The 27516-nt window shown below is 39.5% G+C and overlaps 1 protein-coding gene across 4 annotated transcripts in view; it reads left to right on the top strand.

Moving 5' to 3' along the window:
- The window catches only part of PRIM2 (DNA primase subunit 2), a 281680-nt gene extending 255812 nt beyond the window's left edge, over positions 1 to 25868 (top strand). For all 4 annotated transcript variants that reach the window (XM_082414343.1, XM_082414345.1, XM_082414346.1 and 1 more), the window contains 2 exons: positions 18718 to 18786; positions 25241 to 25868. In XM_082414343.1, the coding sequence (XP_082270469.1) occupies positions 18718 to 18786; positions 25241 to 25462 (291 nt within the window). In that variant the 3' untranslated portion in view covers positions 25463 to 25868. The remainder of the gene's footprint in view (positions 1 to 18717; positions 18787 to 25240) is intronic.
- The last annotated feature ends 1648 nt before the right edge of the window (positions 25869 to 27516 follow it).

Below are 27516 nucleotides of genomic sequence, written 5' to 3' on the forward strand. Positions count from 1 at the left end.
CATAACGTGGAAGTGCAAGGTGAACCAGCAAGTGCTGATGTAGAAGCTGCAGCAAGTTATCCTTCCTGTGCTCTGTAAATGGAACAACAAAGCCTAGATGACAGAACATCTGTTTACAGCATGGTTTACTGAATATTTTAAGCCCACAGTTGAGACCTACTGCTCAGGAAAAAAAAAAAAGAAAAGAAAAGATACCTTTCAAATTGTTACTGCTCATTGACAATGCACTTGAACACTCAAGAGTTCCAGTGGAGATATATAAAATTTATGTTGTTTTCCTGCCTGCTAACATAACATCTACTCTGCAGCCCATGGACAAGGAATAATTTCAACTTCCAAGTCTTATTATTTAAGAAATACATTTTGTAAGGCTATAGCTGCATTGGATCTGGGCAAAGTCAACTGAAAACCTTCTGAAAAGAATTCACCATTCTAGATGCCATTAAGAACATTAATGATTCATGGGAAGAGGTAAAATATTAACATTAACAGGAGCTTGGAAGATGTTGATTCCAACCCTCATGGATGACTGAGGGGTTCAAGACTTCAGTGGAGGAAGTAATTGCAAATAGGGTGGGTATAGCAAGAGAACTAGAATTAGAAGTGGGGCCCAGAGGTGTGATTGAATTGCTACAATCTTATGATAAAACTTGAATGGATGAGGAGTTGTTTCTTGTGAATCAGCAGAGAAAGTGGTTTTTTGAGATAAATATAATCCTGGTGAAGATTGTTGAAATGACAACAAAGGATTTAGAACATTCTATAATCTTAGTTGATAACGCAGCAGCAGGGTTGGAGAAGACTGACTCCAGTTTAGAGAGAAGCTCTCCTGTGGGTAAAATGCTCACACAGTGTTGTGTCCTACAGAGAAATCATTTGCAAGAGGAAGAGTCAGTTGACATGGCAGGTTTCATTGTCTTATTTTTAGAAACTGCCACAGCCACCCCAGCGTTCAGCAACCACCAGCTTGATCAGTCATCAGCCACCAACATTGAGGCAAGACCCTCCCCCAGCAAGAAGATTAAGACTTGCTGAATGCTGATGATGGTTAGTGTTTTTTTTGCAATGAAGTATTTTTTAATTAAGACATGTGCATTGTTTTTTTTAGGCATGTAGCTATTACACACTTAATAGCACTGGGAAACCAAACAATTTGTAGCTCACTTTATTGTGATACTCGCTTTATTGCAGTGGTCTGGAACTGAACCCACAGCATCTCTGAGGCTGCCTGTAGTCATGCAATGAAATATTACTCAGCAATAAAAAAGGAACAAACTACTGGTATACCCAACAGCAGGCATCATGCTAGGTGAAAGAAGTCATATGGTATGATTCCTTTTATGTGACATTCTGGAAAAGACAAATCTATACATACAGAAAACAGTGATTGCTGGGAATGGAGGAGGTGTTAGTTACAAAGGGATGGGGGGTCATTTGGGTGATGAAAATGTTCAGTCTGATTGTGGAGGTGATATCATGACTGAATTTGTCAAATTTTGCAGAACTATACACTAAAGGGGGAATATTTTACTGCATGAAAATTATACCTTAATTTTTTAATGGAAAGAAAGAATAGGTAAGTGGTAGCATAAAGAACCAATTATTCATCTTTCATAGCAGGAATTCAATAGGTTAAGTTAATAAATAAAGAACCCAAAATATCAGCATGTAATTTAGAATTATATGGGCAACAATCTAGATATATGGCCCAAAGTGGAAATGATGAAAAGTAATTGCATCTTGGGAACAGCCCAAGCAGGGAAGAAATGTGGTGTGGAAGCTTTTGATATTAGTAATTAGCTGCACTGTATACTAAAAAAATTATTTTTCACTTCCACAGGCAGTACCCACTTAGAGGTTGAACAGGACAGTCTCATGTTATGTATGAAGTATAAATTAAGTGGTGTGTGCCTAATGGGTAGGTGGTAATAGCATTAGTAAGAGCTGATGTGAGGTCTTTGGATGTGAGGGTTTTAACCTTTATCCCTCTGTCCTCCCAGTACCTACCGTAGTGTCCTGTCCATGTTAAGGGCTGTGAAAGATCTGAGATTTTGTCCTCCTTGCTACCTAAGAACTTAGCTGCCACAATTTCACGGATGATGGCAGAAGACCTGAAGGTTGTAGCAGTAGCAGTATATCAGCGTTTTCTTGTGTCAGCTCCCAGAGCCCCAGTTCCCACGGAGCAGCATGAGGAAGGCCAGGTACTGTGGCCTGTGCAGTGGGTTCTGTCAGAGGAGAGAAACTCTGAGTGTGGGGTTCTGGATCTTTCCTCTTGGACAGTGTGCATGCCTGCAGTTCCGTTCAGTGGAAGGTTCTGTATGTAAGGCTGTTGGTTACAGGAGCATCCTTGAAACAGTGATTGGAGCAAAGGCCATTGTTCTCTGTGCTTGTAAAATGTTCAGAGATTTGAGACCCTGGAAAATTCTCTCTTAACTGTCCAAGCTGGTGACCAAATGAATAAATATGTCTACAAGCTATACTGGCCAGCTTTTTTGTTGGCATCTTCCCTTTTTCCTCCTTAAAATATTGGTATGCATTTTAAGCTCAATTTCTTTTAAGAATTTCCAGTGAGGTAATAATCCTTGCAGTGCTTTGCTAGTTTGTTCAGTTAACCATATCTGTCAATAGTTCCTGCCTAATTTAGGTGTCTTGAGTTTTGGTTTTTACTTTTCATTTTGCTTTCACCTTTTGCATAAAAATTGCAATTTTATGATGAAATACTAATATTTTAAGATACAGACATTTTAAGAATCTTCATTCAAAATATTGAGAATAAAATCTCTACATGATCTTAAATACTTTTATTTCTCTGAAGAGGTTTTTTTTTTTTTATTGTGAAAAGACACACATGAAATTTTCAGATTGCAGTTTTTTCACTGTCCCCTGGAACAGTGTGCTGTATCCTTTCTTACTAGTAAAGTTGTCTTTTTACTGTGCCGAATCACATATGGCATATCTTTAATTCTCATACAGTTTAATAAAGAATAATAATTGCTGCCCACAGAGTAACTTTAAAGGTGATAGTTCTTTGTACTATGTGTCATAGTAGAGCTAACACCTTTTGTTGTAATCGGTGAATGCTTTTACTCCTCAGTAGCTTTTCTCTCTTATTAGGTAGAAGTGAGTGGTGTGCTTGGTCTGTCACTGGACACAGGACTTCCTTTCTGGTTTTATATTCTGGCCTGCTCTGCGCGATTGTGCCAAGGGCTGGAATGGGGGCTTTACACAGTGGACTAGGCCTCCCTTGGCTCTCGCCACCCTGTCATCCCTGTGATGAGGAGTTCAGACCTCAAAGCAGCACTGGAGAAGGTGGGACCCATGCGCCCTGTGGCCCTGATGCTACAGGGCTCTGTTCCTCTGCAGCACTTTCCTGTCTTATTTTTCTTACTGTAAATTCAGTTGAAATTCTTTTTGCTTTCTTTCAGGGAAAGCCTTTACTGTGAGATGAATAATGATTTGGGGGTACCTACATTTAGGAATATGTTTAATACATTATTTAAACACTGGCAAATAATATGAAATAAAGATGAGAATAACTCAGAGTATAAATTATAGTTGGTAACAGGGTTTCAGAAGTCCCAGTTAACTTTTTTTTTATTGAGGTAAAATTCACATGATATGAAATTAACCATTTAAAAGCATACAATTCAGTACACTTAGTACATTCACAGTGTTGTGCACCCACCACCAGACAGCTCGTGACCCCAGTGAAACCCGGTCCCTGGGAAGTAGCCCACTCAGCCCTGGCAGCCAGCTGTCTCCATGGATCTGTCCATGCTGGGGATTGCATGTAAATGGAGTCATACAACAGGTGACCTTTTGTGTCTGACTTCTTTTACTGAGCGTGTTTTCGAGGTTCCTCCTTGTTGTAGGATCTGTCGGTACCTCATCCCTCTTTATGGCTGAATAGTATTCCATTGTGTGTTTATCCATTCACCCCTTGATGGGCAGTAAGTTGTTTCCCCCTTTCAGCTGTATGGTCTGAGAGTACCGCTGTGAACATTTCACATACAAGTATCTGTCTGAGTGCCTACTTTCAGTTCTTTTGTGTATACACCTAAAAGTAGAATTGCTGGGTCATAACGTAATTCTGTGTTTAACTAATTGAGGAATTGCCAGGCTATTTTCCACTGAGGTGATACAATTTTACATTCCCACCAGCGGTGTTGTGAGGCTTCTATATGTTCTCCGCTCCCTTGCCAACGTTTGTAATCCCCCCCCCGCTTTTGTTTCAGTTATAGTCGTCTGTGTTAGTTTTCTAGGACCGTTGTAACAAAATGCCACAAACTGAGTGGCTTAAAAAAACTTATTGTCTATAGTTCTGGAGGCTAGAAATCTGAACGCAAGGTGTTGGCGGGTTTTGCTCCTTCTGAGGCTGTGAAGGAGGATCTGTTCCAGGCCTCTCCTGGTTCCTGGCGGTTTGCTGGCATCTTTCGCTTTGTACATGCATCACCCTAATCTCTACCTTCATTTTTACGTGGCATTCTCCCTGTATCTTTACATCGTCTTCCCTCTGTGCGTCCTCTTTCCTCTTTTTGTAAGGACACCAGTCGTATTGGATTTGGGCCGACCCAAATGACCTCATTTTAGTTTCATTACCTCTGTAAAGACCCTGTCTTCAAATAGGGTCCCGTTCTGAGGCAGGAGGGATTGGGACTTTAACATGCCCTTTTTGAAGGAACACAATTCAGCCCATAACACCATCCTGATAGGTGTGAAGTGGTACTTCACTGTGGTTTTTACTTACATTTTTCCGATGACTAATGCTGTCATTATTTTTCATGTGCTTGTTGGCTGCTTGTATGTCTTCTTTGGAGAAATGTCTGTTCACATCTTTTGCCCATTTTGAGTTGTGTTGTCTTTTTGTTATTGAGTTTAAGAGTTCCTTACATATTTTGGATACTAGACCCTTATCAGATATCTGATTTCTGTCTTAGTCCATTTTGGCTGCTATAACAAGTTACCATAGGCTGGATAGTTTCTAACAACAGATGTATTTTCATGGTTCTGGAAGCTGGGAAGTCCAAGATCAAGGTGCTGGCAGATTCACTGCCCACTGAGGCCCCATCTCCTGGCTCATGGATGGTCATCTTCTCACTGTGTCCTCATGAGGCAGAAGGGGGTGAGAGCTCTCTGGGGTCTCTCTTATAGAGCACTGATCACCTACCAAAGGCCCTACCTCTTTGTACCATCACATTGAGGGTTAGGATTTTAACATACATATTTTGGAGGGGATATAAACATTCAGTCTATAACAGTTTGCAAATTTTTTCTCCCATCCTGTAGGTTGTCGTAACACTTCTTTGATAGTTTCTTTTGATGGACAAGAGTTTTTAATTTTGATGAAATCCAGTATGTTTTGTTCTTGTTTTTGTTACTTGTAGTTTTGATGTCATATTTAAAAGCCCATTGCTAAATTCAAGGTTATGAAAATGGACACCTATATTTTATTGTAAGAGTCTTATAGTTTGAACTCTTATATTTAGGTTATCAATCCATTTTGAGTCAATTTCTGTATATGGTGTGATATACAAGGGTCCATCTTCATTCTTTTTCATGTGGCTGGCCAGCTGTCTCAGCACCATTTACTGAAAAGACCATTTTTCCCATGATAATGGTCTTACACCCTTGTCAAAACTTCACTGGACCTAGTTATATGGGTTTATTTCTGGACTCTCGATTCTATAGTGTTGGTCAGTATGTCTCTCTTTTTGCCATATAACACTTTTTTGGTTGCTTTAGCATTGTAGTAGGTTTTGAAATCAAGAAGTTTGAATTCTCCAACTTCACGTTCCTCTTTTTCAATATCGTTTTGGCTATTTGGAGTCCCTTGCAATTCCATATGAATTTGAGGATTGGCTTTTCCATTTCTTCAGAAAAGGCCATTGGAACTTACATAGGGATTGCGTTGAATCTGTAGATTGCTTTGGGTAGTATTGATATCTTTTCAATATTATCTTTCAGTCTGTGAACAGGGGATTTCTTTATGTTTGTTTAGGCCTTTAATTCCTTTCAGCAATGTTTTGCAGTTTTCAGCATATGTGTCTTTCACTTCCTGGGCCAAATTTATAGGCATTTTATTCTTTTGAATGCTGTTGTAAATGGAACTTTTTCTTAGTGTCCTTTTCTGATTGTTCACTACTAGTGTTAGAACTACAGCTGACTTCTTTGGGTTGTTCTTGTATCTGGCAACTTTGCTGAGTTCATTTATTAGTTCTAATAGTTTTTTTTAATGAATTCTTTAGGATTTTTTCTGTATATAAGACCATGTCATCTGTGAACAGGAATGGTTTTGCCTTTTCGTTTTCATTTGGATGCCTTTTTATTTCTTGCCTAATGGCTCTGATTAGGACTTCCAGTGCATTGTTGAATAGCAGTGGTGAAAGCGGGCATCCTTGTCTTGTTCTTCATCTCAGGGGGAAGACTTTTGTCTTTCACCAAGGATATGATGTTAGCCATAGGTTTTTCATAAATGCCCTTCATTATGTTAAGGAAGTTTCCTTCTATTCTGTGTGTGTGTTTAACCATGAAAATGTGTTGGATATTTTCAGATACTTTTTCAGCATCTGAAATGATCATGTGGCTTTTGTCCTTCCTTCTATTAATGTCGTATATACATTGATTGATATTCATATGTTGAACCACCCTGGCTTCACTGGGATAAATCGCACTTAGTCATGGTTTATAATACTTTCAGTGTGCTGCTGGATTTGGTTTGCTAGTATTTTGTTGAGAATTTTTGCATCCTGTGTTCATAAGGGATATTGGTCTATAATTTTCGTGTGATGTCTTTCTTTGGCTTTACTATCAGGGTAATGCTGGCCTCGTAGAATGAGAGGAAGTGCTCACTCCTTTTTTGGAAGGGTTTGAGAAGCATTGGTATTAATTCTTCTCTAAATGTTTGGTTGCCATCTAGTCCTGGGCTTTTCTTTGTTGGGAAGTTTTTAAATACTCAATCTCTTTGCCTATTACAGGTTTGTTCAGATTTTCTGTCTTCTTAGGTCAGTTTTGGTAATTTGTGTATGTCTAGGAATTTGTCCAGTTCATCTAGGCTGTCTAATTTGTTGGTGTGAAGTTGTTCATAGTTTTCCCTTATAGTTCCTTTCATTTCAGTTAAGTCGTTAGTAATGTCCCCACTTTTCTGATTTTAGTCATTGTGTCTTGTGTCTTTTTTTCTTAGTCAGTCTTTGTCAATTTTGTTGATCCTTTCAAAGTACAAAGTTGTTTTCTTTTTTATTTTCTCTATTATATTTCTGTATTTCTCTATTGTATTTCTCTTCTCTATTTTATCTCCACTTTAATCTTTATTTCCTTCTTTCTATTGGTTTTGTGTTTAGTTTGCTCTTCTTTTTTCTAGTATAAAGTTAGGTTATTGATTTGAGATTTTTCTTGTTTTTTATTGTAGTGTTTACAGCTAGAAATTTCCCCACGAGCACTGTTTTCTCTATATTCTATAAGTTTCAGTGTGTTGTATTTTTGTTTGCATGTGTCTCAAAGTATTTCCCAATTTCCCTTTTCTTTAATTTTCTTTTTTCCTTGACCCATTGGTTGTTTATGAATGTGTTGTTTCATTTTTACATATTTTTGAATTTCCCAGTTTTCTCTCTGTAATTGATTTCTTATTTCATCCCACTGTGGTCAGAGAAGATGTTTTCTATAATTTCAACATTTTTAAATTTATTAAGACTTATTTTGTCACCTAACATATGGTCTATCCTGGAGAACGTTCCCTGTACACTTGAGAAGAATGTATATTTTGCTGTTTGGGATGGAGTGTTCCATATTGTCTGTTATGTCTAGTTGGTTATAGTGTTGTTCAGGTTCTCTTTCCTTGTAGCTCGTCTTTCTAGTTGTTCTACCCATTTTTGAAAGAGTTTCCAACTGTTATTGTAGAGCTGTCTATTACTACCTTCAATTCTTTCGATTTTTGCTTCATGTATTCTGGGTCTCTGTTTTTCAGTGCGTATATGTTTGTAATTGTTCTATCTTCCTGACAGATTTACCCTTTTATCAGTATATAATGTCGTTTTGTCTCTTGTAACATTTTTTGACTTAAAATCTGTTTTGCCTGTTGTTAGTATGGCCCCAGCTCTCTTTTGGTTACTATTTTCATTGAATATCCTTTTCCATCCTTTCACTTTCAACCTATTTTTGTCTTTGGATCTAAAGTGAGTCTCTTGCAGAGAGCACATAGTTTATGTAATTTCAGCCATTTTTCCATTCTCTGCAATTGGAGAGTTTAATCTATTTACAGTTAAAATAATTACTGATAAGAAAGGATTCACTTTTGTCATTTTGCTCTTTTCTGTGGGTCACATCCCTTTGTCCCTCAGTTCTTCTATTACTGCCTTCTTTTGTGATTGATATTTTTGCAGTGTACTGTTTGAATTCTCTTCATTTCCTTTTCTCTATATGTATTTTTATTTATTTTCTTACTGGTTACCCTGGGGATTGCAGTTACCCTCTTAAACTTATGACAGTTAGTACCAGCTTAACCTCTGTAGTATACAAACCTCCCCTTCTGTTTAACTCTGTCCCTCCCCCTTTATGTTGTTGTTGTCACAAATTGCATCTTTATACATTGTGTGCCTATTAACATTGATTTATAGTTATTGTTTTATGCATTTGCCTTTTAACTCATATTGGAAGAAAAAGAGGACTTACATATCAAAAATGCAGTAATACTGGCCTTTATATATGATGTAGTTACCTTTACCAGTGTCCTTTATTTTTGTGTGGCTTTCAAGAACTGTCTAGTGACCTTACATTTCTGCCAGAAGGACTCCCTCTAATATTTCCTGTAGGGCAGGTCTACTAGCAACAGACTCCCTCAGCTTTTGTTTATCTGGGAATGTGTTAATTTCTCCATTTTTAAAGGACATATGAATCTTGGTTGACAGCTTTATTCTTTGAGCAAAGTATGTTATCCTGCTGCCTTCTGGTCTCCTTGGGTTCTGCTGAGAAGGCCGCTGATACTCTTGCTGTTTCTGGTAAGTGAAGAGTGGTTTGTCTTGCTCCTATCTGTGTTTTCTTTTGTCTCTTTCAGTGGTTTCTTTTTAATGCGTTTCTGTGTGTTTTGTCCTCCTAGGAGTTTGTTGAGCTGTTTGGATGTGTAGTTGTATGTCTTGTATATATATATATATATATATATATATATATATATATACACATAAATATATATGTATATAAATCTATATTTATATGTAAACATATATATTTATTTATTTCTCAATCTTCCAGTCATTGGAAAAACCTCATTTGAGTGACAGGTGTTAAGTTTAGTTTCTTTCTTCTAGTTTAGTTTCTGTTTTCAAGCAAATAGGCTACATCTCTTTCTATAGGTAAGATCTTTGAAAATAACTATTAAGTCAAGGATAAATCTTTTTCATCATTTCCATAAAGATCATAGGACATAGTGATTCTGAAGTGGCAAGCTTTCAGGCAAAAAAATAGGATACCCGCCACACAGTTGTGATTAGCGAGTAAACTGTGGGATTGCGGTCTGGCCGCACTTCTGTCTGCCCCTCCCAGCAGACTTGACAGGATTCTCACTTGCCTTCCCCTCCCTCCGTCCTCTCCTCAGCCTTCTCTTTCTCTCCCTCCCCTGTTCCAAGTTCACTTAGTTGTTTGTGTTCCCCTAAAGCTTAAATCCTTTAACCTAAATGTTGGACGTATTTTTAATGATTCAAAACCTTTATTCAAATATAGTAAGTTAAAAGACAGTGGGACATTTTCAATATTAGGGTATCTATATTGTGGATAAAAATAAGGGAGTAATGTAATATGATTATTAAACTTGAGTGTTATATACCTTTCAGAAAGCCTCTCTTCTATTTAGAATTTAGCTGACTTGCAGGACATTTCAGGATTTATGAGGTGTGGCACACTTTTCTAATTGGGGAGGGTCACAGTTTTGATCAGATTTTCCCAGGCATCTCAATGGCCTAAAAAATTGCTATAAGCATTCTTTTTCGCATGTGTTTGCATATATATGTGAAAAACAGATTTAGAGAGCTGGTAGTTAAGTAAAATAACCAGAACAGTATCTGATACAGACAGAGCAGGTGTATAAGATGTTGTTATAGACCTTATTCTTCCTCACCTGATTCCCATCCCTCTCCCTGCAAAAGCAAACAAACAAGCTAACCACAACTTGCACTTTGTCAGGGTCTGGTTCGCTGTAGTGGGGTTTGCATGCAGGACGTTTGCTGGGGAGTGCTCTCGGGGTCAGCACCTGTCAGGGAAGGAGCAGGCAGGACAGAGCAGAAGGGGACGTGGTCTCTAGCTGGTCCCACAGGGAGCTCTGAGGTGAGATGACCCTGTGACTGGTCCTTGATAGGAGCGTGCTGCGTCGGCCGGTCATTGAGTCAGGCCACTCTGGGGAAGATGGCTTTCCCCAGCCGACGGGACTGCTGCCAGCTCTCAGTCGTCAGCACTCTCTGAGCCTGGAGACAGTGTGCCCTGGTCCTGAGGAGTGGGCGGTGTCCTTGGTACTGTGCCTCTGGGGAGAGTGAGTGCAGCACCAGATGCTCAAGCCGGAAGTCAGGACAACATCCACGACCACTCCCAGGGCCCTTGAGTCTGTCCCTTCTGCTCTGGTCTCTCCCCATTGTCCACAGTCCCTCTTCCCCCCAAAAGTCCTTCACACTGATGCCAGGTCATCTTTCTAAGATACTTTACATTCTTCCCGTCCCCAAGCATCTTGCTTGGAGTTTCTGTGCCTCCTTTGCATGTCGTCCCCGTGTCTGGGTTGCCCTGACCCTTTCTTTATCTTCATCGTTGTGATTCATTATTACCACTTGGTTCCGTTCTCCCCTGAAACTCATATTGAGCCCTTTCCCCTCCCCTTCTTGTAGCATCCTGTGTTCTCCTGTATCAGGTCAACACCTGTTTTGTACTCTTTGTTCCCTTGTCTGTCCTCCCCTCCAGACTGTCTTTGTGGCCTTATCCTCCTTGAGGACATAAATGGTATCTTTCATCTCTATAAACCCAATCCTGGTGTCCCTTCAAGGGGCAAAGTGAATGTGGGCTGCGTGGATGGAGTGAGAGAGTGACCGACTGACTCGGTCATAGTCTGAAAGCTCATCTGAGAGGTGCGGGCAGGGGCTGTTGTGTACACAGACCAAGATGTTTTCCTGTTTGTGTAAACTATACACAGCAGTGACAGGTTTCTACATTTGGATTCCAGTTAATTTGATGGAGTGATGTCGCTCTCTTCTCCAAAGTGTCCTCAAATATGACTGGAGAAACCTCTCAAGCCCTTTTAAAGCCTGTGGAAGAACTAAATTAAGTTAGTAATTTTTTTCCTGTGGTGCTACACCAATAAAAAAAGAGAGAGAGAGAGAAATGGAAATCAACTGTCTAATTGCAAACGCTCTGGTAAAAGTGCTCTAAGACAGATTCAAACAGAAGGAAGTTTCTTTGGGGAGGAAAAACATTTATTTTATGGCTCAATAAACATTTCCCGAGCACCATCCATGTTGCTGAGTTTTCCGTATGTTCAAGTCTGGAAACAAAAAGATTTAAGAAGCTGTGTTAGAGCTTTTAGTCAAGTGACATTACAAGACATAATTAACTATAATGAAGTAGAAGTGCTTTAAAAAATTATTCTAAATGCTAGTTGAAGAGCCAGAAGGGGAAGATCTGCTGAGGAGGGGGGAGTGACATCAGGGATTGCTTCACGTAGGAAGTGACGTTTGCATTGGGTGTGAAGGTGGGGTAGGAGTTCCCCACTGGAGGGAAGTCAGGCTTATCAGGCCAAAGGGGGAACATCCATTCAACATTAGCAAATGTGATCGAGTGTGACTGTATTCCAGTTACCATTCAGGACCCTGGGAATATAGTGATGAACTAATAGCAAGGCCCCTCCTCCTCAGAGGTGATACTCCAGTGGAGGAGACAGACAGTAAAGAAATTCAGTGTGGTGAGAGAAGGCTAGACAGGAGAAGGGCTAGAGTGAGACTCAGGGGAGGTGAGCACATTCAGATAAGGCGCCAGGGTGTGGTCTGAGGAGCCCTAGTCCTGAGAGATCTATGAAAACAGGTTCTGGGGACAGACTAGTTGAGAAACACCACCCTGTTAAGTCCTGCCCTGAAGAAACTTAGATAATTCTGGACTAAACCAAGTCAAACAGTGCATTAGACAAGAAAGCCCTCTGCGTCATCACTGGCGTTTTGTGAGCTAAAATTCCAAAGCATACACCCTGGGAGAAGCTGGACTGGAGTGTGAGGACCCAGGGGCCAGGTGGGCAGGAGGGGCCTGGGTGGGGGCGGGGGCGGGACTGTGGCCTGATGGTCGTGGCCTTTTGAGCCAGGATGAGGAGTCTGGGAGCCAGCAATGCCAGGGTTAGATCTGGGTTTTAGGAAAGTTAGTTACTATGGTGGCAGTTCAGAAGCTGTCTTGAATGAGGAAGGGATAAATCAAGAAGCTTTGCAATAAAAAGGGAATGATGAGGGCCTTAACAGTGGAGAGGAAAAGATTAATTTTAAAGACCTTTGGAGGTAGAATCAATTTATTTGGATAACTATGTTTTTATAGACAATGAAGAGTGACTCAGAAAAATTCTTGGCACATAATGTTTTAAACGAAGGAAAGCACATCTTCATGAGTGGGAAACTTGCCCCTGACCCACCAGTAGGTGAAGGTCACAGCAGAGTTGTAAGTTTTGTAGGAGAAACAGGGGCCAAGTAATAAGATCAACAGTGTTTCAGACTCTACATCGCAACTGTGTTTTCTCTCACCTTCAAAATAAAGGAAGATTAGAAATGGAGCGGGAAAATATCAGCAAATATCTCCTCTTGAAAGGTTGATTTTTTAGGAAGAAACAAGCTTGTTATCACTTTTAAATAAAACAGAACGTGACCTTGAGTTAGAGACAGCTGAGCCGCGTGTCTGGTTGGTGAGGTCAGTGTCTCCTCCCTGCAGCCCAGGATGGGCAGGTGGCTGCATTCTGCCGCCAGAGAACCATCTGGACCTCATGGCAGGTGCAGAAGCAAAGGCGGAGAGGACGTCTCGGTGGCTGAGAGTATGAGCATCAGAAGGGAGAAGGAAGGGTGGCTCTAAGTTATAAAATGTTATCTATATTTCTATTTTCACATACATATATATGTGTGTGTATAAGTATAAATATAACATTTCCCACCAGTACTTTGTATCGCATATGTTTGTCAACGGCTGTGATCTGTCACCAATCGAATGAGAAAACTGTCGCCTTATTTGCTCTTTGCCCCTCCCCTGCAAGGATATCTTGGTTATTAGCCACTTAATTGGAGTTCAAAACCAAACAGTAATTTGCCTTGAGGATGAAATAGTCGATGAAGTGTAATTAATGCTTTTACCAAACTTAGGAAATACAAATATGGTGAATGTTTTCTTGTAAAGATGACAAACTGCATTGTTAAAAAAAACAAAAGAAACGCTATCTAATATTCTTCTTGATAGACTTTAGTCAGCTGATAAGTAGTTTAAGATATAGAGAGAAAAAAGTTGAAGAATATGAGTTACCAAAATATAGTAGTTTGATATCACTCTTCCTCTTAATTTTTCTTAGCCTTTTGACTACTGATGTATTAGAACAGTTGTTAAGCTTCACATTTTATACTTTAGCCTTGAAATATTGGCATTAAAAACCAAACTCGAATTGCCATTTGAGCAATATTCTTAGACCTTCATTGGAATTTTTCTTTAAATAATAATCTTTTGTTTTCAAATAAGCCTTTATTTGATAAGATTCTTCAGATTGTCTAATTATATTTTTCTAAAGCCTAATTAGGAAACTTCTAGCCTAGGCATCAGAATTGGCACTTGATTTGGTTTCCTCCTTAAAGAACTGTTAGTTTGGTATTAATGCTAGTTCACAAGGAAACCGTGGTGTGCTGTGGCTCTTCCAGAAGGACCGTGGGGGCTGGAGGGGGTTTGTGTCCTTGCTGGGTGGGCACAGCTGCAGGCTGCGGGCTGTGTGGTGACATCTACGGGCCATGCAGAGAGTAGCTCTGTCTCACTGACCACATTTCTTGGGCTTTCTACACTTTCCTCCCACCTGCTTCTTTCACATTCCTATTTATCTTCTCTTATCTCCATATATTCCTTCTTCTTGTAGAGTTTTCCACTCTGTATATGTATATGTGTTTGTCTCTCCAGTTCTCTTTCGAACCCTCCCTTTGGCCAGTCTTGCCTCTGAGCCCCAGCCTTGGGGAGCTGGCCCTTCAGGACCTCTGCTGGCAAGACACACACTGTCCAAAAGCACTACTGCCTATTTCCTCATTCTGGCTTTTCTACAAAATATTTTTTCTTAAAAAAATTTTAATGTCATATTCAACACATGACTAACACAAAAAATATATGTAAACACGCACATTATGAACTAGCTAGCTATGCACCCCTGCCCCCCCAAGCAAAGCATATTTTAAAAAACATGGTTAGGTAGGTAAGTTCAACATTGATACATCATATAATATTACCACATCCAGTATTTCTTCATTCTTGAGAAAACATAAAAGAAAAATTTCAGCTTCAAAGAAAAGCATACCACTTCTGGTTGAACCTAACATCTCTTCAAGCTCACAGTCGTCTGGCTATGAGTCAGGCGTATCTGTCCACAGCCCAGGGACACGGACTCTTCTGTTAAAACTTAGCACTTTAATAAAAGGTCACTTGAATTATGACTACACAAAAAATTTAAATTCTGAATGAGACCAACTCTTCCTAAGACCCTGAATTTCAGGAAGGAAGGATGGCTTAGTGATCACAGCTGTCATGCGTTTCAGCCGTTGCTGTAGACCCCTCCCTGGTCAGTCCGGCCAAGTTGGCAGTCAGCCTTCTCAGTGTCTCTGAGTTCTTCCAGGGCTGTTCAGACATATCGCAGAGAATTGAAGCTTTGACTCCAAGTTCCGTTACACAGCCCTCCGGACATCTGTCCTTCTTGGCTTTTGGTGTTTCATTTGTCACATTTCGGTTTTTGCTCCTGTTTGACGAACTACATTTTAGTGTCTTGCTCACACCCCACTTCTCCTTTCCCTTCCTGTTGATTGTTAGCTTTGTCTTTCCTGCCCTGGAGTCACCCAACCATCAGCACATGGCACCAGCACCATCCTCAAAATAGATGTGCCTGTGGGATATCTTAATACAGTGTTTGCAAGGGGTGTTTGTATCAGAAAATTTAAGAAGAGAAGGTGCAGAGGTGGTCTGCAGTTGTGCTGTGTGCAGACAGCAGAGCAGCAGACTCACCTGTGCAAAGGCTGAAGTCAGCAGGGGGTGGCCGCTGACTCTAGGGGGCTTGAGGCCTCACACTCTTACTCATCACGTTGCCTAGCGACTAGTAAGCGGTATTTGGGTGTTTTACATTTATTTTACATGCTAGTTCCTACTGATATGTGGGCATCTTACTGCATTTTATTTAGGAAGTCAGTTGGGGTAGGGAGAGGGTTCTTTACTCCAGAACATGGGGAGACAGGCCCTTGTGGAGTGTTTTCACATAGAACAGCTGTTTTTCAAAAACAGCCCGTGGCCACGAAGTGGGAAATGCTTCTATCTCTAATTGCACCCCTTCTCCCCACTACGACTGTCAGCACCTGGTCCAGGCCCCCCTCGTCTGTCCCCTGGACTCTTGCAATGAGCTCACTCTCCACCCTGCCCCCAGCACAGCAGGCAGAATATCCGGTGAAAATTTGAGTCGTCCACTTCACTCCCGTGCTTAGAGCACTGCAGCAGCTCCCCGTTCCACTCAGGAAAACCAAACCTCATTCAGTGTCCAAGACCCTTCCTTGTCTTTTCCTGTATCTCTTTAATGTAGATCATAATGGGAAACTAAAGTATATATTTTTATTTGTTGTTGGATTTCTTTTTAGTAATATTTCACATTTTCTATCTTTATTTTATTTATTTATTTTTAAAATTTTATTTATTTTTGGCTGCATTGGGTCTTCATCGCTGCACGCCGGCTTTCTCTAGTTGCAGTGAGCGGGGGCTACTCTTCGTTGCAGTGCGTGGGCTTCTCATTGCGGTGGCTTCACTTGTTGCGGAGCACGGGCTATAGGCGCGTGGGCTTCAGTAGTTGTGGCACATGGGCTCAGTAGTTGTGGCTCGCGGGCTCTAGAGCACAGGCTCAGTATTTGTGGCTCACGGGCATAGTTGCTCCGCGGCATGTGGGATCTTCCCGGAACAGGGCTCAAACCCATGTCCCCTGCATTGGCAGGCAGATTCTTAACCACTGCGCCACCAGGGAAGTTCTATCTTAATTTAAAACATGTAAGTTTTTTAAGGAAAAACTCTCTTAAGGAAAACAAGATCATTCAGTTGCATATGATTTTTCAGTTTTTAATTCTTTCTGCAGTTAAATGGCCCACAATAGACAGACACACTCCTCTATTTTAAGAGAGTATATGTTTTCATCTGAGAAATGAAGACAGTCCCTACCAGTAATACCCAGTCACCTCAGAGCAGTCTTTCTCTCAGGTTTCTCCTATTGGCTCACTTACTGTCTCCCTGACCTGTTAGTTGCTATCTTTCTTCTTCCCTCTCTCTTCTCCTTGGGACTCAACTTATCTTCCTCTGAACAGCTTTCCTAGCCAGTGAAAAACACCCTGTTGCCTCTTTTCCCCATTACACCTCTACATCTGTGCAGAAACTTTCATCCACTCAAATGTGCTGCAACATGATAGGTGAAGTTGTTTAAGGATAGATAGGCAAATGATGTATTTATGAATTTGCAAGAAAACTTCAAATAAAAATTCTTCCTAGAAAGATGAAGAAAAATGTCAGAGGAGAAGTGAATGATTTTCCTTAAGGAAGAGCCTAGTCTCTGGAGTGGAGTAGGGGATGGGGTGGAGAGGGGATTGTTGTGTAATTAATCTAAGTTTAATTTTTTGATGGAACCTAAAATTTCAAGATACATCAGCTTTTCTCACATTCTGTGGCTTCTCTCTCAATTTCCCATAATAACTTTTGTATATGTGTATGTCACCCAACTAGGTATTTTTATTAGTATGTTTCTTACAAGTATTTCTTTATAGCATGTTTCCCAAACATATATACTGGATTGTTATATATAATGTTACATATTTATTTTGCAAGGAAGATATCTAAATATACCATATATATGTATATATATAAACAAGAAATGTATATACACAGAATAAGATGTTAAATTCATTGTTTTGTTTTTAAATAAAGGGAGTTTATTACACACCATACAATTGGGATTTTTGTCTATTTCTGTGAATTCTTTTTCTCTTCAGGTAATTTATGGCATCATTTAAACTTAAGTTTATGTTTGAAGTCCTTGCTTCTCCAAAATTGTAATTCATAGATATTCATACCTTGGTATCACTGATGTTTGCCAGTACTCAATTGCAAGTTTATCTCAGCACAGTTTGAATTATCTATGTGTAAAAACATAGGCGAATATGAGCTCAGAATGTTAGAATTACTTTAAAAACTTGGTGACTTTCTTCATTTTAAAAGTTTATAGTCATTCATTTAAAACTGATTTATTTTTCACTTTTGCTCTAATAATTCAAGAAAAGTAGACAGTTCAAATAGGCAGACAGGCAGAATCCTGGGTGCTGTGATTGGTTGGCATTTACACAGGTCTTTCACGTAGGATTTAATAAAAGGTGACCTGAAATTTAGAAATGTAATCTATAAGACAGTCAGAGAAAAACAGTTCTTTTAAGCATACTCTTGTCAGTATAATGTGATGCCCATTCTGCCCTGTAATTTTTTGTGTGTATCTGTTAAAAGTTGTAAACTATATTCAGTAATGAGGATAGCAAGAATTTGAGACTTCATGTACATTTCTTTTTGTCATAGGAAGGTCAGCCTTTTGAAAAGGGATAGAAATTAACATTTCTTCAGAATTATTTTTTCCTTCATTTGAGGCTGTCTCTTAATTTCAGCATTTTACTGTGTTTTATGAACAGGCCAAATATATATTCTATTTATTTGTCAGGGGAGGTGATAAAGGTGATAAAACTTTACAAATTTCAACTGGCATTGCAGTCTGCTGATAAGGATGGGAGTTTGTGCCGTTCTGAAGAGATTACGTGAAGTAGAATTGGAAAGCAAATTGTATTTACAAAAGATAGGGTGATGTTCCTAATAGGTGGTCAGAATAGACTATTTACTCTCACATTCTGCTGAGCTTTACTAGAAATAACTTCATTTCAAAAAAGGACAAATCTGATTGAAGGCAAAAGCATTCCCTCTCCACAGATACTCATCCGAAGGGTTTACATTAAATTTTTCTGATGGGCACACCGCTGTATTTTATGCTGTATCTGTACAAACTGGTAATGTAGAAAATAAAAATCTAAATAGTATACTTGATTGCTTCATGCACCAACCATTTAGATTACTAGATTTATATCTACAGTTTTGGAAGAGATGTTGCAATATGATATTCTGACAATAACTGTCGAAGTCATAATACTAGGATCTGTTTTCATCTTGTTGTCAAGGTAAAGTTACTGAAATTCACATTTGGTAGGTCAGCAAAATCACTTACTATCTCTTGTCATCAGTGGTTTAATGCCAACCTAAACAGCTACTGTATGATGTCAAAATTATCACAGTGTCCAGGCTGCAGGGGTACAGCGTGCTACATGATTTAATGCATTTCCTGTCTGGAATGAAGATTATGAAAAGGCTGGCAACCAGGAGCTACAGTGGTTTAGAAACTTAATTTCTAATTTTTCTTTCTCTTTTTTCCCTTCATTTTAGATTTTGGATTTAGTAAAAGGGACACATTACCAGGTAGCCTGTCAGAAGTTCTTCGAGATGACACATAATGTAAGTAAATTTTTAAACTTTATAACCTGATCCTTTGTCTTTTGTTACTCTGTGTTTCATTCAGGATTTTTTGCTGCAGCAGTAGAAACCACTCCAGCTGTTTTCAGTGGAAAGGGAATTATTACACGGTATGAGGTTGCTTATAGAATTTATAGAAGGGCCAGGGAATTAAGCTTGGATGCTACAGAACCAGGAATATTGTAACTAAGAGAAGCTACATCCTGAGAAAATCTTACTATGGCTGCCACCCACCACTCCACTTCTAGGGATAAGACCAAGGGTTGGCAAACCTTCTGTGAAGGGCCAGGTCGTGAAAGTTTGAAGCTTTGTGGTCCACGTGTTCCCTGTCACAGCTGCTTCCATCTGCTGCTCTCGTGCAAAAGCAGCCCAGACAGTGTGTGAAGGCGCGGGCATGCTTCTGTCCCAGTAGAACTTTATTTACAAGAGCAAATTCTGGGCCGGACTGGACCCACAGGCCTTAGGTAACCACTTCTCAGAGTAGGTCTGGAACACTGGCTTCAGCTGTCCAGAAGAACCAAAGGCTTTTGCCATCTTTCTTGTAGAAAACTGGATGCTTTTACTTGTGGTTGCCAACTCACGTTACCCTAATCTAGTTCCCAAGTCTTGTGTTTATCTGCATGGCGACCTAGGTTACACAGTGGACCCCTAGCTGCAAGAGAGTCAGGGAAACGTGTTTGGTTGTTTTCTTGCCAGCCTCCTATACAAAAGGCCTGCTAGTAGGTCCTGAGAGGTGTAAAGCATAGGTCACAAACTCAGAGGCCTGCAGGGGTCAGGCAGATAACCCAAAAAAGTGAAATTGCCTGAGATGAACACCACTGAAGAAGTCATGCTGTTAGAGACGTTCACATTGACAAGTTTTAAGGCCGTGTGCAGGCCAACAGCACATCTGCAGGTCGACTTAGCTCACAAACCCCCAGTTTGCAAGTACTGGTCCTGTTCATGGCTTCCTAACCTAGGAAAGACAGCCAAGAATGCACCAGAGGTCCATGCACCTCTTGAAACATTTTTTTCTCTAAGTACATATGTGCGTTTTTGGAGTCGAGCATTTATCAGGTTTCAGAGGGATTCGTGACCTTCCCAGAAAAGATGCTGCATGTATTGAATTCATCATCAGCTACCACGATGTGCTGAGTTTTTTGTTTTTTTTTTTTGGCCTCACCGCACAGCATGTGGGGTCTTAGTTCCCTGACCAGGGATCGAAGCCGTGCCCCCTGCATTGGAAGGGTGGAGTCTTAACCACTGGACTGCCAGGGAAGTCTCCACAATATGCTAAGTTTTATAATCGCTTTTATGTTTTCTAGTTTTCATGAAATAACTTTTCTTTCGTGGTTATATAATTGCAGAATTTCTTACATATTTCATAGGAAAAATATAACATCACTGATAATAATGAAAATAATAATGGTAATAATAATCAGCCAACACCTACAGAACCCTTCACGTGTGCCAGGCCCAGCAGTTAGTGCTCTGGACACACTGGCTCCTTTGGTCCACACTGCAGACCACAGCTGGGCACGATTTGCATCCCCACCATGACAAGGCTTAGAGAGGCTGAGAGCCTAAGGTCCTAAGGAGTGGAGCTTGAATTTTAACCAGGCTGTCAAGGACCTCATCTAGAGCTCATGATCTAACCCTGACTGCTGTTCTGTAAAACCTGGGACTGTATTTGTAATAACAGCTGTGGAGGCCATTAGTATTTTCCTGTCTAGATTCATGATGCAGCCTTCATAGTTTATGGTAAAAAATAAACAGGCCTAGTGATTCTGTGTGACGCCCTAGGGACCACAGCTGGTTAGTGGGAGGTCTGGAGCCAGAACCCTGGTCTGCTCTGGGCCGTGGGTCCAGTCCTCTAACTATTACACCTAACTGTTGAAAATAGTGTTTTTATTTAAAAACATAAAAATTTTATTTTCACACAGTTGAAAGGACTAAACATCAATAAAGTAGTAAACAACAACAACAAATTCTCATCAGTTTTGTCAGAATAAGAATCTCAACAGATAAGCCACATCTGTTTGGTATTTTCAGCATCATCTTTGCAAACTCTTTCCCTTGTAGACTGTATTCTTTAATTTGCTTGCTCAGCTTGAGAGTTTTAATTTAATATATGTTCTTAATTATTTGTGGACCCTTTTAATTAAGAAGCCTCAGAACTTTAACAAATTGAGGTCTATTATTCAACCTCTTTCCTTTTTTTTTTAGAGAAGATATGAAAATTAGATTTAAACACTGAGTTTGTGACATCACTAAAAAGAAGTGCTTTTTTATTTCTCAAATCTGCTTTTGTAGCATCTCTCCTATTGATTATTCCTGCAAGAGTATTACTACTATAGCCAATTTTTAAAACTTGCCTTAGATTAATGAAGATATTAAAAAGACATATGTCTAAATCCTCCCACATATGGAAGTAGTCTACTTTAAGCCACATATAAATCAAGGGAATAAAAAGGCTGTTTGTATCCACTAGATGTCTCACTATAGATTTTTTGTTGTGAATATCTCTCTTTGCTTATTATTTTTTCTAATTTAATTTAAAAATAGAATCTATTTTTATTTCATATTGCTGCCATTCTGCCTGCTCCCCACCCCCCAAAAAACCTCCTATGTTTATTTTCTTGAGGCCTCTGTGATTAAACTCACTTTAATGAAAGTTTTGAAAATGAACCAGTTAACTGATAACATTTACAGCAGTGCTGCAGTGGTTCCATATGGCTTTTTTGGTGAGACCAGCTGCCTCATTATAAGCTGTCATTGCAAAACCTCTTGATTAAAACCCAAACGTCCCATAGGTAAAGCAGTATTGCTTCCAGTCCTTCAAAATCCACATTTTCTGTGGCAGAAATATGAGACCTATGTTTGTGTGAAGGTCATTGTGTGCAGAACATGCTCATTCCAAGCTCATGTTTGAGAGAGATTCACTTAGTAGATATCAAAAGCTGGCCTGCTTGAAATCTGTTTTCCTCAGTATTTTTAGGGAGCAATGTTTTATATTGAAGTTAATTTTTTTTTTTCTTTTGGCATACTCCATCTGTAAATGAAAACACTAGGCCTTGTGTAGATTAAACTCTGGATTTTAATTGAAAATAGTTTCTTTAGAAATAGATCTCTTTAAGCACTGAGTCATTCTGAATACTTATTTTCCAAATAGCTGAGCATAATTCCCTTTTCACCATAGAAATCTCTACAAAAATCTTGTTAAAATCTATCACACATTTTCGTGCAATCTTAAACAGTATATACCAAGTACATTTAAGCTTTGTAATCATCATTCAGGATAATTGTGGAGATCAGTTAAAACCCTGGGCTGGGAGCGGCACCGTCTCTCATGCGGGTCACTCACTGCAGTGCCTTCCTGACTCCTTTCCCAGCAGCTGCACACATGCACCCGCCCAGTTCTTTCTCCTCCACACAGCTGCTAGGGTGATCTTTAAAACAGAAAAACCTGATCATTTCAGTAACCTGCTTTTTAAAAAAACTTTAAAAGCCTTCCCCATTGCTCTTCAGGTGAAATCCAAAATTTATAATGTAGCCTATAAAGGTCTCCATCCCACTCCTTTCTTCTACCAGTCTTATTTTAGCTCTTTATGGTACTTTGGGACTTCCAAGATAACAGGACAGAATGAAGATGCATCACAGAATTTCCCTCTCCCAGTATTTAACAAAATGTACAAAACATAATACAAAAATCATCAACCACAAAGAAAAAACATCACCCATAGCAACCAAACAAGAAAAAAGGCAAGGAAAGAAACAAGATTCCCAGCAGACAAAATTGCGAAAATTCTCACTTAGTATTTCCAAATCTAGAATGAAGCAAACTGAATATTCCTTTTTTTTTTTTTAAATGAGTAAAGGAAAGAGCTGCTGACTTTGAAGCAATAATAAGTGAAATGTGGGATTTAGATGTGGGTAAATCTCTTTCTCTATTCTTTTTACTAATTAATTTTAAAGTAAAATCTATTTTCGTTCTATTTGGTTTATGCTTCTCCCCTTCCTCCCTAAAAATCCCTAATTTTATTTCCTTGAGCAAAATGAAAGATAACTTCCTTCAGGCAAAAATAAAAGTGAAAGAAGGAAAACACTCAAAAGAAAGAACCCATCCTAGAAGAAATACAATCCAGTAAACAGAAGGAAACTCTTCATAAGTTCATCATGCTACCAGGCATCTTAATAGATGTTTGGTAAAATGAGCTTACTTAACAAAATGAGTTAAGAAAGGGTGATTGCAAACCTAAGAGAGAAATTGAGAAACATGACATCATACAGAACCATGGTTTACAGGCCCTCATTTCAAGACCCTTGGCGTTGTTTCAGTTGGTTAATAAAAGTATTAATTAAAATGGGCAGTCATAAAAAATATGTATTTTTTAAACATTACATTTTAAAGGTAAAACATTTGAATGCCATTTGTTTACTAATCCTTTGATATAAGGGCAGGGTCTTTTGTTTGAGTGTAGGTTTGGGATTGGAATTAGATTTCATTTTTTTTCAAAAACCATATGCATAATACACCATCACCAGTTTCCAGTTTGGGTTTCTTTAAAGTGGAAAAGGAACGTAATTATAAAACAAAGCAATCTGATCTTTCTCCCTATCTTTTGGGAAATTCGGTTTTGATTTTTTTTTTTTAAGTAACTTGCCTTTCTTGAGTCTTTCCAAGCATTTAATTTAGATTTCATAGAACCAACTACTCTTTCTTTTTACACTCATATTTCTTTGGTTTTCCTCATAGCAACCCTATGACATAGCTGCTATTATTACCTCCATTTCATGGGGGAGGAAACTGAGGCTTAGTATAAAGATTACCATATTTCATTTTGTCCACATTGAAATCTAATCATTCACTTTAATCCACAGAGTCATCTTCTGTGATAGATATATTGACACTTTTGACAACTTGAAGCAAGGTGTAGAAAATACCTGATATGTAATTAATTATCACAAAAGGTGCTAGCTTCTTTTTGCATGAAATGACACCACTGTGTTTTTTATAATCTTCATAGACAAGTTTATCTCTAGAAATAATATTTATAATGATATGATTGTAAGTTTGTTTGACTTTCCATAAAACCTCTTAAAACAGATTTCAGAGTAACTAAGTGATCTAAAGGCCTGAATTCTAATTCAGACAGATCCAGTTACTAGTGCTCTATGACTTTCCCTAAACTATGTAATCTCTTTGGGTCTCAGTTTCCTAGTCTGTACACGGAGGAGATTCAGTTTGAAGTATTCCCTACATCTTTCCAATCTCCAATATTCTCTATTTATAAAAAACATAAAGTCTTCTGATTGAAACGTGCTAGGCAGTAAACTTAGTTTTCATGGAACACTTTGTAAAATGCAAACTTTATATTGAATCTCCCAGTTTTTTAATGAGTTGGGTGAAAAACAATATAATAAAGAAGTTCACAAATGACTCCATTGTTAATAAAAAATCCTAGATAAAACATTCAGCAAACATTTTGAAATTAAGCAGCAAAGTAGCAGGTAAAAAATTGTTCTTAGTGATCTGGGTAGTAACTCTTAAATCAGTGTGTACACTATCAATCTGCTATACACTGAATTATTATAAAAGTATTGGTCCAACATGTATCAACAAGTGACTAAAGAGAATCAGAGAATCCTGAGGTTCTGAAGTAAGTCTTACCGGAAAAGACCTTGTTTCTGTTTATGGGTCCACCTGTAAGAAGGTTCATCCTGAACTGTGACGGTAACTTTTAACTCCCTGCTAATCCATTTTAATCTACCATAAGATTACACATATCTTTAATCGCATCACTTCCCTTCTTAAGGAATTTTGGTGACTCTGTGATGCCTACAAAATTAGGTCTAGGCTACTTACCCTGGTTGTCAAGGCTCTCTGTGGTCTGGCCCCAGCCTGTCTTTCCAACCTTATTTCCTGTTACCCCTTTCTGTGCCTTTCACAGCAGCCCACCTACACTACCTGCTTTCCCAGACATTCCTCTTCACCCTGCCCCTGGGGTCCTGCTGCTTACATTACCCTGGACCTCATTATCCCAGCTTTTCACTCTCTCATCTTTCCAAACCCAACTCATCTGGAAAGATCCTCCCTCCTTTTTTCTTGTTTTTCTTTTTTTTTTTTTTTTAACAAATATTTATTGGCCAACAAGATGCCAGGCAATGCTAGGATATGCCTTTGAGCGGTCTGAGGTGGCAGGTAGGAGTTGGGTGGGGAAGCAGAGCCACGTGCAAGGGTCTGGGCTGGACGTAGAGCGCAAGATTCGTCACTGTCAGGCGGTGGCTGAAACTCCCTGTGAGTGAAATCATGTAAGCAGTGGTTTGAGTGTATTGAACGAGAATCTGTGTTTCGTGTATTGAGTAGGTTTTGAATGAGGTCTGGGCCGTTCTTGACGTCCCTTTATTTGTACTTTTGTTACGTATTAATGTGATGCACATTTGCTTGCCTGTACAGGTAGATGATTGTGGCTTTTCTTTGAGTCATCCAAACCAGTTCTTTTTTGAGAGCCAGCGGATCCTCAGTGGAGGTAAAGACTTCAAGAAGGAATCTGTCCAGCCAGAAACGCCCCAACCCAAACCGAGTGTCCAGAGAAGCAAGGATGTGTCATCTGCTCTGGCCTCGCTCAACTCCTCTCTGGAAATGGATCTGGAGGGACTGGAGGAGTTGCTTCAGTGAACGATTCCTGGGCAGTTGGTAGCCTGTCTTCCTCACTAGTTTTTATTTCCTACTTTACAATTTTATCTTCTTCTTTTTTGTCTGCCTTCTCCCTCCACCCGAACCCCTTTCATCCATCCGCACGTGCACGTGCTTCATGGGAAGGCCGCCTTGCAGGTAAAAACAAAGACCTCCGGTATATTTTGCTTTGACAAAAGAGAAGAGGAAGAATTTCTTTTGAAATCTAACGCTTGAATGGTGTGATTTAAGTCCCGTTTTAGGAGATAAAACAGCTTTCTGGACTGGTTACAGTCCCCTAGAAACAGCACGACTAAGAACAGCTTTTATTTTAACACTTACCACTGTAATGTTGACCCAGGCCTTTTCTAGACCATTTTTGTTAATAAATATCAAAATGTATAATGAGTGTGTCTGCGTGTAATTGTGAGTCATATTATGCCGTAACAGAGGAGACATTACCTCAGCTTTTAAAGTGGTATTTTGGAATATGCAACGTATTGCCAAATCACCAGTGAAGATTTTAAACTGTTTTTCTTTTTCCTTTTTCTCTTGAGTTGGTCATTTGAGGTTATTCCACATCAGCAAGGAGAACTTTTACCCCTTTGAGTGGTGGCAAACTTTACTGAAGTGAGTTGTGACTCAGGAATTAAGAGAAACGGAATGTGTACAGTCATACTGTTAACAAATAGAAGGATTTTATTATATAAAGTGATGGTCCTCCTTATCCGCTGTCGTCTCCATTCACTCGGGGAGAACAGCCCGTCACTAAGGGGAGAAGGTTCTAAGGAGAGTCTGCAGTGTTTCTTCATTCCACCCCTGGCTTCCATACCTCATTGCTTCTGTGGGTGCTGTGAACTGCCAAGTAGGTTTGGTAAATTCATCAACTTCAGTGGTGAATATTCCCATATTTGTAATAATGCCTGTTTTCGTGCCAGCAGTGGAGTTGGTGGATGTTGTGGCTGGTCCCAGGGGCACTGGATCAGCGCCCTGCTCTCTGTCTGCCCTTGGCGAGTGGCTAATGCACCGTGTGCCTGGAGAGGCCCTGATCTGACACATTTCCTCCCCGTAGGCTCTGCTCACTCACCCAGAGGATTTGGACTCGTAGAGGGGAGACCCAGGTTGAAATGTAACCTGTCCTCACCTACTCCCTTGGATTATGTAAAAATACCATTCTATACAGTCCTCTTTTCCTGGGGAAAAGGGTACTTGCCCTTTATCCTCTTTTTTTTTTTTTTTTTTTTAAATTCTTATTGGAGTGTAGTTGATTTACAGTGTTGTGTTTGTTAGTTTCAGGTGTACAGCAAAGTGATTCAGTTATACATATACATATATCCACTCTTTTTGCCCTTTATCCTCTTGAATCACATGAGACACTGTATTGTATTCAGAGAACTGGACTGTTAGAAGTACCACATTCTAAGTCCTGTGGGAAACTGCAGCGATGAGAAAAGGATTTAAACAGGATCAGAGCATCAGAACCTAAAAATGTCAGCTCATCAGGTTTTTATCTTAGGCTGCTGAGCAAAGATTTCTTGGAATATTTAGTAACATATAATTAAATGAGATATTATCTGAACCTTTGCTTGTCTTTTGTGAATTATTACCTCGTTCAGAAAATAGTGTTATTCCACTACAAATTACCTCTATTAATCTCTCCCTTCTGAAACCATCTGCTATTCCTTGTATCATGTATAATTCTCAGCAGGAATCCAATGACTGCCGACCACTTCATCCATGAACTGCAAAACCACACCCTTTTTTTTTTTAATGTTAAGAATGAGTGCTTCATGTGGCTGTTTTAACCACAGAATTAAGTTGTGATGGAAAGCCAAGCATAGAAAGGTAGGTCTCTGTTGTATCAGAAGGGAAAAACAAGCAGCAGTCTTACTACTGTAGCTCTGTGAGAAATCTTAGGACAGGGTATTTCATATCGGGCACAATTTGCAAGGCGCTCTTTTTCTCCTGCCGCACGTTCTCCTTTCTTGAAGCCTGTGCACCCATCAGCTAACAGCTCAGAGCCCTCGACAGCAAGCAGATATGTCTGAGTTGACTAT

Source organism: Balaenoptera physalus, assembly GCF_965194825.1.
Source record: "Balaenoptera physalus genome assembly, chromosome: 11".
Taxonomy (NCBI): domain Eukaryota; kingdom Metazoa; phylum Chordata; class Mammalia; order Artiodactyla; family Balaenopteridae; genus Balaenoptera; species Balaenoptera physalus.